General features: G+C 41.0%; 1 protein-coding gene across 2 annotated transcripts; it reads right to left on the reverse strand.

Annotated features, from left to right (window-relative positions):
* Positions 1-2,999: 2,999 nt before the first annotated feature.
* Positions 3,000-10,728, reverse strand: nr2f1a (nuclear receptor subfamily 2, group F, member 1a). 2 transcript variants are annotated; one of them, XM_047016437.1, is made up of 3 exons: positions 9,460-10,728; positions 7,587-8,111; positions 3,000-4,212 (listed from the first exon to the last, which is right to left on the reverse strand). In XM_047016437.1, the coding sequence occupies exons 1-3, from the start codon at positions 9,890-9,892 to the stop codon at positions 3,938-3,940; spliced, it is 1,233 nt and encodes a 410-aa protein (XP_046872393.1). In that variant the 5' UTR covers positions 9,893-10,728; the 3' UTR covers positions 3,000-3,937. The 2 variants fall into 2 exon arrangements, with proteins under 2 accessions (XP_046872393.1, XP_046872392.1); XM_047016436.1 differs by having other exon boundaries at positions 7,587-8,114; positions 9,460-10,722.

Raw genomic sequence — 10,728 nt, forward strand, 5'->3', positions numbered from 1 at the left:
TTAAAACACAATCTCTTACTCCTGTCTGTTAATAGCTTTGTAAAGATTCAGATTTTAAAACACTTGTGGCCACGTGGTCTTGAATTCATTTAATTATGCATAATACTTAATAAATATTTTATGAATTTCAATGTATATCTCTCTATTTAATATAGTAATTAAGAAAATAATATTTTGGTGTATTATGGAATGGGATTTAAGATTAGCCTACATCTAGAGTTAATATAGATGTCTTAAAGTTTTGCAGATTGTTTGCATTGACGCGTGTGGCAGCTCAAGACGTGAAACCATTGGTTGCATGATGTTTCGGAAATAGGTTCGCTGACAATTTAGGATAATAAATGTTTCGCATTCAGACAGATATCTCAAACGTGAAATCGCACCCAGCTGCTTGTATAAGCAAACAAATAGCCCCATGTTAGGAGTCCTTCACTTGTGGTTTGATGAATGAAACCAGACAAAGGTAAATGGTTATTTAACTCATTTAGGAATAACACTTTGGTAACCAGAGTTTCCGAAATTACCGTGGCAGAATTGGGGCCCATAGTGTGCCGAAGATCCATCTTCCTTCACCCACCGCATTCAGTCAAAACTAGCCTCCAAGTTATGCAACATCTAAATTGCTACACTTTTGTGCAGGATTAGAACACCCAAACTACAGCCTGCAGAGACAGCATTGGTAATGGACCAATGATATAGGTCTCAAAACCAGTCAAGAATGTATTCATAGATAGTTTACAATTTACAGAGCCTATACGAATGATAGTGATTTACCGGAGACAAACACTTTACTACCAGATGGATATAGTTCAGTCACATGACAAATTGTCAACTTCATGTATTCTGGAAATGCCATCAAGTAACACGCGGACATAGTCAAACGCATGTGGGTGTATCGTAATTATTGATGTTTTGTTGTCAAATATGGCATCGTTAACACATTATGGCGATGTATAGACTCAGTCTGTGTTGTAACATTTTATAACAGTGCATGAACTGGATGAAAGATTAGCTCCGGGGGGTATTTAGAATATATTATAAGGAGGTTCCCAGTTTAAAGTGACTGACAGTTGCCTACATGGACATTTAGATTTCAACTGATGTAGTCATGTCACGAAGCCTATGCTTGCTGCCACACTATTTCAGTAGGCTATGTGGATTTTTGACATAAAATACAATGACACTCAGGTGTCATATTAGAAATTGCTGCAAGTAATATAACCAAATTCATTATTCTTGTTTTAGATGACGTTACCTGCATATCGAGTAGCCTACAATACCATACCGATGGCTGGGCTTTCATTTCGTAAAGAGAATGGGTGCTATATGCAGAGGCCATGTGCCAAACACCTTATGTGAAGTCAACCCTATAAGGCCGGACTTTTGTATCTTTTAACTGCATACTCTGTTCAAAAACACAGCTCTGGGAATCATGTCTTACCCAAAACGGAATGAGAATAAATAGGTTTAGCTCTAATGTTGAAACAGGTTTTATAGCTGATCAATTGTGAGGGTCTACACTTATGTGACTCATAGTACTTTGATACAGAGACGCGTTATAATCCTATGGTAGAAATAGCATGCGGGAGCAATTTAGGACAGTGAGCTACATCACAAACGCAACAGTGCGTTGATCGTGCACTATGAATAAAACAGAGAACGCACAAACTAATAAAACCCAACACCCCTCCCCCAATTCGAACACTGAGATATAAATACAATCTCGACATTGCAAAAGGTTACTCGGTTCAGCATATATCTTCCTCCTAGCCTTCGTGATTTGACAACAATCTGCAAGGGAATACACAGGATTCTATCACAGAGGGGAAACGCTAATGTTCTAATTGACACAAAGCTACAGAACACATGTTCATCCGCTCAACACATTTAATGCGTGACAGTATGCAGTGTGTGGACTACAATCAGATGTCTATTGCTAGTCTATTTTGCAGAGGGGAAAGAGACAAAGGCCTCCAATGCATAGACAGGCTACCTGGGGGCTAAAACAATTCTATTCAGCCCTATCTAGCATGTTGAGGACTTTATCGATGCATTCATTATATTCTCAATGCATCAAGAAAACCAAGGCTGCATCCACAAACACGCCGCCTTCCCATGGCACGTTTCCTCCCTCATTTGTCTCTGCACCAGCTCTATACGTCTCTCTCTCTGTCTCTCTCTCTGTCTCTCTCTCTCTCTCTGTCTCTCTCTCTTTCTCTTTCTCGCTCTATGTCTTTATTCTCACACAATGCATCACATTCGGTGTTCCTATCGACTGGCTTACACGCTGTAAAATACATTTTCCAGATTGATCACGCATATCACAGCAGCTTTGCAGCGGGCGTAACCCTTTGCCAAAGGACGCCTTACGTCAATATTGAAGCATACACTACTATCAAGGTAGATTTTAAAGGGGAGAGTGCATTTTGGTGTCTGTGGTTAGGAAAAAGAAAGAGAGAGAGAGGCAGGTAAGGAGATAGAGTGGAGAATCACCTTGATTGAGCCACAGGAGGTAAGCTAGTGAAGCCTCAGTGGTGCACATGCTTTCATTGCTGTCTGGGAAAATATTAAACATTAATGCGCTAACAGGCAGCGAACAGCGTCACTGCCTTCTTATTCTCCATAGTGCCTGTGCCTCTTTGTGATCTCATATATCCAGTTCTATCCGAGAGTGTGTGCAACAGTAAAGGTATATCCAAGACATTTACTCATAACCCTTTCTAAGCCATGCCCGTTTCCAATGTTATCAACGCAACATCGTTTTCCAAAGCTCGGCTTCGGTTGAGAAATTGGAGGCAAAAAGGCCTACGTATGTATTTTCAGTATTATGATATGCAAACAAAACAGAAAAACGTACGTGAAAGATAAATATACTTGCGCATATTCAGAAGCCTATGAAGACAAAGGAAGAAAATAAAGCCTTATTTGGTTTGGCATAACACTATTGCACACAATATAGGCCCGAACTGCATGTCTGATGAAAATGCTTGAGAGTGAGACATTGTTGCCTATTTCTTTTTTAATAGTACAGTCACCATCACACAACTTCATCAACCGACCCTTCTGCAAAAGCTGCATCATGGAGTAAGCAAATTGAAGGCAACAACCAATAAAATTCAAGAAACAATGAAAATTTCAAGACGAAACAAACAAAATGTATTTGAAATGATATATTAAAAGTGCTTTTGATTTTCATGTCTCTCCTCTTTGACTGATGATCGACTCCACACACACTCATGACCAGGGAAAAGGCGCCACTGACGTCCTCTCCTTAAAATGTCCACGAAGTCAGTTTTGCTGCACTTGCAGGTCCATAGAATCAGTTGGTAAAAGTTCAACCATCAGTGGTGATATTGTCATAGCGATTAGACGGTTTCTTATTTGTCTAAATGTCTTTATTTTTCTGTTTTAAATTCTCACTTCAATTTTAATTCTTGGAGAACATAGCTTCGACAACATATATCGCACTCATTATAAGAAGCAAAAGGTTATATCAAAAATCATTAGTATAGAATCACAGAAAAACTGGTTTAGAACCAGAAAAAATACAAAACAGAGAGGTACATAGACACAGGACATTTCTTATAATTGCTTGGAAACATTATTTTCCCGCTAAGTCTTGATTCTTTTTTTTTCTTACTGCGCATATGATGTTTATCGTTTTATTTGTATTTTTCTTACAAAAAAGGAAAATAAAGACTAGTATTTTACAAAATGAAGAGTATTGTTCTTGAAGATGAGAGTGGATTTACACAGGTGTAAAGTCCAGTTCCATATTTTCTGTACATAACGTATTCCATCTCAGTCCCAGAAGACAAAGAAAAAACAAACATGTTATGTCATCCAAGTTGCTCAAAAAAAAGGTCCTATATATAGTCTTCTTGTAGGGGATGCTGAATTTTGGTCCTTGTTCTCTCTTTTCAACCTCTCATTCGGATCATTGGATGGACATGTAAGGCCAGTTGAAGCTGCTCCCGGATAATAGCATATCCCTGATGAGGGTTTCAATAGGAGTTTTACCTACCAAGCGGACGAAGAACAGCTGCTCGATTACCGATGAAGAGACGGTGCGGAGAGAGGGCAGCCGCAGCAAGAGCTTGCCAAAGCGGCTCGGCTGGTTGGGATACTGGCTCCTTACGTATTCCTCCAGGGCACACTGAGACTTCTCCTGCAGGCTTTCGATGTGAGCTGCGTCTGACAGGCCACAAGCGTCTGTACATCCAAAAGAAAACACAAAAGCACTCTGGTTATCATTCAACATCAGCGTTACGTGTTATTGACAAAGTGAAATGAACAAACACACTGCCAAAACCATGCTACATCACATTGAGTGAGAGGAACTGTCATATAGGGTAAACAACGGCGATCTACTGAAGTGGAGAACGCTCCACACAGTGGTAGGCTAGATGCCTCTTTGCGTGTGCATAAACCAATCAAAACAAAGATTATGTAGCTAGTGGGAATATAGATGATGTGTAGTGTAGTCGTGATTTCAGAGTTAGCCCTTACTGCCCTATCATTTTATAGAGGTCCACAATTGCTGTGACGGCTAAGGTTGGGAACCGCATCTGTCGAACTGGGCTTCAATTTTGATGTAGGCTATAGTGAGTAAAGAAGTCTTGCGCAACTAACACACGGAACCGTAATTCTAAAAACAGTGGATAGAGAAATAAACCAGGTTCGAGACGAGTACTATGGCTGATTGAGAGGGTACACTGGGACAGGGGGAGAGGTAGGCCTTGGCCCTTTATTTTCCTGCTCTGGGGACTCAAGTCTATAGAAACATAAACGACACTGATGAATCTGAAATTGCAGTGGCTGTAATGTGACCTAATTACTGTCTATAAGATGCTAAGTCATTTCACCCCCTTTCTCCGTAGATTATGCTTGGCCTGTTTTGCAAATGTAGCTTAAGAAAGGGCGCTGGAAGCAATCACATTTATTAGCAGGGGTGAAGTCAATAGTCACGCAGAAAGAACGTTAAACGAGGGCTTGTACGAAAAGAAGCCAGCAAAACAACACATGCGAATGTGTTCAGTTCGTTCACAGTCGGGGGTTATGTAGCCCATTACAGTCTGTGCTTGTATAACGATAAGAAACATACATGTGATGTCCTACGACACGTTCAGGCACAATAACAACCAATAGGTTTAATAAGAAGTCCACAGTGTAGCTCTTGCTGCTCAATCTGCCTAAGACCGTTAAGCAGGAGGACTAGATGCATGGCATTTGGACCGTTATTTAGGCCTGAAGATTGTGTGCTAAGCCATTGCTTTACTAGCTAGTGCACCAAATAGAAAGCATTGACACTCTGGCATTAATACATTAAAGACTAGACAATGCCATCGGAGAGGCTTTTAAGTCTCATCTTGATTTGTCAGGGCTATAATTCACTATGGCCAGACACAATAACCTTGTGAACCCGCGGACTGCGCGGGGGCAAAGCTGGGACTCGGCTTGATTTACTGTGACCTAGGACGAGCCGGCCACTGCCCCATGTATGCAAATCCACTTGGATTAACTTTGAGAGTCTCTTTCAATAAAATAAATAATTAATCGAAGTGATATGAATAATATTTTAAATCCGTTTGCAAATAATAATCAAACTACTACAACACAATACTTAAGTTCAAAGCCTTGCATAGACTGGACTGAGCTGCAGTGAGTCAATAGAAAGCTAGTGAAAGGCACCCCATAGTTCACCACACAGGCCTACCCCTCCGCCACCCCACTATTTAACAAGACCTGAACATGACGGGCACATATTTTTCGAGATTTACAAAGGGGGATTGGACCAAACGTATAAACATTTCGGTAATAACGGAAATAGGCTACATCATTATCGTGAGACACGAGTAGGCCTATATACCTGTGATATGCTGACCCTAAACTAGGCTAAAGAATTTTAGAATGGTTAGAAGAAGCAGTTTAGGAATAGCCTATAGGCATATAGCCTGCACAATGATATTAGTACTTAGTTTTTAACTGATAGGCCTACTGTAGGTAGGTATCAGGAAAATGTTCCCAAGCACCCAGTCAAACTGTCATGATATTTAGAAAATCACTTTAATTAGTTCCGTGCTCATAGATGACAAGTGTTGAGAGAATTGTCGGAATTTCGAAATGCCCCCACTTGTCATCGTGTGGACTATTAAAACAACGAGGCAAGCTAATGAGTGAAAATGGAAAAGATGGGTTAACGTGTAGCCTATGGTATAGTCTTCCAAAAAAAGCTCCGCAAAGATACACTTTGATGGATGTGTATACCTTAAGTTTTAAAAAAATATTTAGAAAAACGTGATTATCCGCTATAATTATTAGGCTTCAAATGGTATTCAAAATCCCCTTGCATATGGAAAGAAGCAACGTCATCCTCCTGCACATCATTGGGGAAGCAGACAGGGGAAGCAAAATAGAGGACTGGGGAGGTTTAATGGCACTGAATAAAACACTTCCTCTGAATCCCCTTTTGGCCACCAATCAAAACAAGTTAAGTAAGTACTCAACCTTATTATGTATACAGTCCATATACAATGTTTCAGATTGTAAATACACTCATACAGTATAACAGCTTGTCATATATTGCAACATACTCGTTTTGGAAGGTATCACGAGTTGAAACGTCTTTAGTTTTTTTCTCAAAAATGTAATTCACCTAATACTTTAAAATCCAACGTTTTGGTGGAATAGAGCGTAATTGTATTTGTTCTTCTTCAAATAAATATAATGTAATTTGTTGTATTTTAATTTAAGGGCACAAGGTTTTTGGTCGAAATACATATTTATTAATGTATCTGTTATGCCCACCATCCGCCACTCCTAACTCCTTGAGCATGAACAAGTTTCCAAAATACATTTTATATTACGCATGATAGCCATCTTGATCGTTTCTCTATCAGATATAAATATAATTTTCATGTCTGGATGTTTTTGTTGTTAATTAATGTTAAATATTTTATAATGCATTAATTGTGATATAAAATAGCCTACAGACAATAAATACTATCCAATCAATCTCAGTCATAGCGCATATCTGACGAAACGTTCTGCACCAGTGATACAGTGACGTATTACATCAGTGTTTCTTTGATCAGGCTGCTAAGGATTATTTCCTGTCCTCTCATGACACGTGTTTGTGCTCGCAAAACAAAGCTAAAACATGCTCCACAACTCATAACCTAGACAAATAGTGTCCTGTCTCCAAAATCACCCATTTAAGCGTGAAAATAATTGCGAATTCTTAATGTCGGTCTTTATGTCTATTATATTCCAGATACCTTTCATAAAAGTAAACCAACAAGACGATACATACATTTCGAAAAGTACCTTGCACTACAACTAACTTTGCGTTGAAAACTTTAGGCGCTTTCTCTCAGTTTGAATTGTTAGTTGTCAGTTGACTATAACTGGCATGAATGTGTATTGGAGTGTTTATAGTAATGATAGCGCGGCAGAAAATAAGAAGCTCACATCAGCCATATTGTCAAGATTATTTCGGTTTATGCCAATGTTGTTTTGTGTATGGCTGTGCCTGCTAATGCACTATTTATGTAGGCCTCACTTTATTGTGCACGGAGAACACCCACCTGATGTGAAGAGTACTATTGCCTTGATGCAACTGTACTCTGCCGAGTCTACGTGGAGGGCCTTGAGCTTCTCAACTTGCTCCTGGAAGATTCGAATGTGATCCATGAAAGCCACGACGCGGTCCGCAGACATTGGAGAAGCGTGGAGGCCTGCCGCAGCGAGTAGAGGGGCCACATGCAAAGGCATGGAGCACTGAGCCGCATTTAGCACAAACAATTCGCTCCACGTCAGCCTGAGAAGGGACACCTGGTCGGTGATCTGCAGATCGGGAAAGAAAGGGATGTTCCTCGCCCATTCCACAGCGCTGAAGAGCAAACGAGCAGCCAGCTCGCAGATGTTCTCTATGCCCATGATATTGTTGGGCTGCATGCACTGGCTCCCATATCGGGACGTCGGGTAAGGCTCGGCCCGGAGCAATAAGGAGATGTATCCGGAGAGATAGCAATGGCCGTTCAGAGGGTCCCCGTTCGTCAGCGCGTACTGGCCTGGGTTCGGTTGTGTTGGAGGCATTCGTCCTCGCTGAACCGCTGACAAAAAGAAAGAGAAGGAGAGGAAATGTGCATCCAGAACTGATAAACATTGTTTGTGTACAACCAGTACTGAGCAGCATAAGGCAATTGGGCTCGTGTGTTGTACTATCGGAAGCTATTTAATTTAGTAAAGAAATCAGTTCACTCTCCTCTATAAACGATCAACGCCTATTACACATAATTTAAATGTAATCACAACATTTCAAATTCTCAACTATCTGATCAATATAATATGAAAATTTCATACAATATGCACACACATGTACTAAAATATAGGCTAATTGTACTGAATACGCTCCCTCTGTCACAAACATAGCCTACATACAAGCAAGCACAATTCCAAATTTCTATAACATATGGAGCGTCATGATTTACTAGATTACAAGCATTCGAAGGCCACATCTGATTGTCCAGATTGTGCCATATGACAACTAGTTATCAATATGTTTCACTATAACAACATTTTTCTGTTACACTACAGAATTAGATATGAAACACTACAATTTACAGACAATTTTCTATTTTTAGCTATTTTGAGATGGTTTGTTACAGCCATCCAAGGCTATATTCAATAACTAAATATATTAACATTTTAGTGTTCTTTGTTTTGGGGGTCATAACATGTGGTATGAGGTTTGCGTACGGGTTGAATTAAAATGTAGGTATTTATATTATTTGTCTTTAAAATAGGCAAGTATGAAAAAGTTACGGCCTTCAATTCAATGTACAAAACAACGAGCTATGCAAAACTTCCTTTGCCTAATTCAAGCACCCATATGCTGACTATTCAGCAAATGGGGCACGGGGGCGATGTCGTCTGTTCGTTTTAATCTTCAGACAAACTATACATTTACACAGCACTCCATAAGTACATCACTACATGTTCACTCACACACGGAGTGTCTTTATCTCTTTCTCGCTCTCTTTCTCACACACACATCCATCCATCCAAACACACACACACACACACACACACTCTCGCTCTCTCTCTCTCTCTCTCACACACACACACACACACCACACAGCCTACTGTTAAAATAAACGATTAAAAATGTTAAAATTGTGCGTAGACCTTCGAAATATTGCAGACGGCAACACAAAATATCGGCAGGATAATAGCCGCTTTGTTTAAACCTAAAGCTTTCCCTTGCTAGGTGCAATGCCTTCTGCCCTCATTCACACAGAGCCCATGCCACAGTAAGCAACCCATTCCTTTCTATGCACTGATGTAGCCTACTCTAGCTTACAGCCTTACACTATACTCAGCCTATGTGTGTGACCTTAATGCGGCAGAGCCTGTGTAACTACGGTGCGTAATGTGTCATACAAAAATTATATTCACCTTCCCGCCGCATTCCCACTTTTAAACATTTCTTCAGCCGACAGTATTGGCACTGATTTCGGTGGTGTTGGTCAATTGGACAGTTCCTATTGGCACGACATGTATACGTTAAGTTCCTCCGGACACTCCTCTTGAAGAAACTTTTGCATCCCTCGCAGGTGAACTGACCGTAGTGCTTGCCGCTCGATTTGTCGCCGCAAACAACACATTCTATATGCTGTTGACTCTGTCCAGAATTCTGACTCCCCTTCTCGCCAGCAGTCCCTGGTGTTGACGGGGGTCCTGGCTGACTGGGGGTCTGCGGAGTGTGCGGTGCTGCCGACGCCGCCTGCTGTTGCTCCCTCGCCGGCTGAGCTGCTGGATTGGGGCCGCTTGGAGGTCCTCCGGCCACGTCTTCCTGCGGATCTCGCCAGACGCTAACTACCATTGCCATATCTCGGGCCCGGAAAGTGCTATAAAGCGAAATGGTCGCTGATATTTATAATGCGTTCAGAGGAAAAAAAATATTTCAAACAAGGCAGTGCAAAGTCAAATCGCAGCACGCTATCGCATAGGGTGAAAAGGGAATAGAACACGATCAATACATTCAAAATAGCGGAGGTGATAGAATAGACACCCGATCAGGATATGCAAGTATCGGGAGGCCAGTTCCAAGGTATATTGCAGTCAGCCATTCAGGAACCCCAATCTTGAAGAAAAACCGAAGCAGTCGTAACAAATTGCTGTTTGGTATAAAATAGCCACAAAGGAGACTGGAGCGATTCACATGGACGTGGAAATGAACAGAATCTTTCAAAAAGACACGCGATCCAAAGTGCAGCGAGAAATAAATTCCTCTCTCTTTGCTTCCTTGCTCCTTACTCCCGTCTTCGCTGTAGGAGGGGAGGAAAAAACTGGAGAGCAGAATTTTACATCTATATTCTTAAATAAACCTCATTGCGCCCAGCAAAGAACAGCGTCGCCGAAGTGCCCATGTAGTTTCACCTCTCCAGCAGAAATGGAGCGAACCAGTAGAGATAAAAAGAAAAAAAACGACAACTAATAGAATATGCAAGAAGGAGAGACCCAAAAATGAATGCGTTTAAACGAGAGGACCAGCGGAGCAATGTTTCCGAAACGGGGATCTGCGCGAATGTCTGTATATAGTGAACTTTGACACTACTATTGAAACTGACACGTTTCTATGGAGATCGCTGCGCCTTATATGGTGCTCATGTCAAGGAGCCAAGAGAGGGGCTGCTGGCAACTGATAATCAAAGGCGACTGACT

This window comes from Hypomesus transpacificus, unplaced genomic scaffold, assembly GCF_021917145.1.
Source record: "Hypomesus transpacificus isolate Combined female unplaced genomic scaffold, fHypTra1 scaffold_373, whole genome shotgun sequence".
Taxonomy (NCBI): Eukaryota; Metazoa; Chordata; class Actinopteri; order Osmeriformes; family Osmeridae; genus Hypomesus; species Hypomesus transpacificus.

Bases quoted from the DNA above. Each gene is read 5' to 3' on its own strand.
- nr2f1a (XM_047016436.1), bottom strand. From the start codon at position 9,892: ATGGCAATGGTAGTTAGCGTCTGGCGAGATCCGCAGGAAGACGTGGCC. The intron at 8,115-9,459 runs GTGAATATAATT...TCTTTTTGTCAG, and splicing joins AGTGGGAATGCGGCGGGAAG to CGGTTCAGCGAGGACGAATG. The intron at 4,213-7,586 runs GTGGGTGTTCTC...TTGGATGTACAG, and splicing joins AATAGTACTCTTCACATCAG to ACGCTTGTGGCCTGTCAGAC.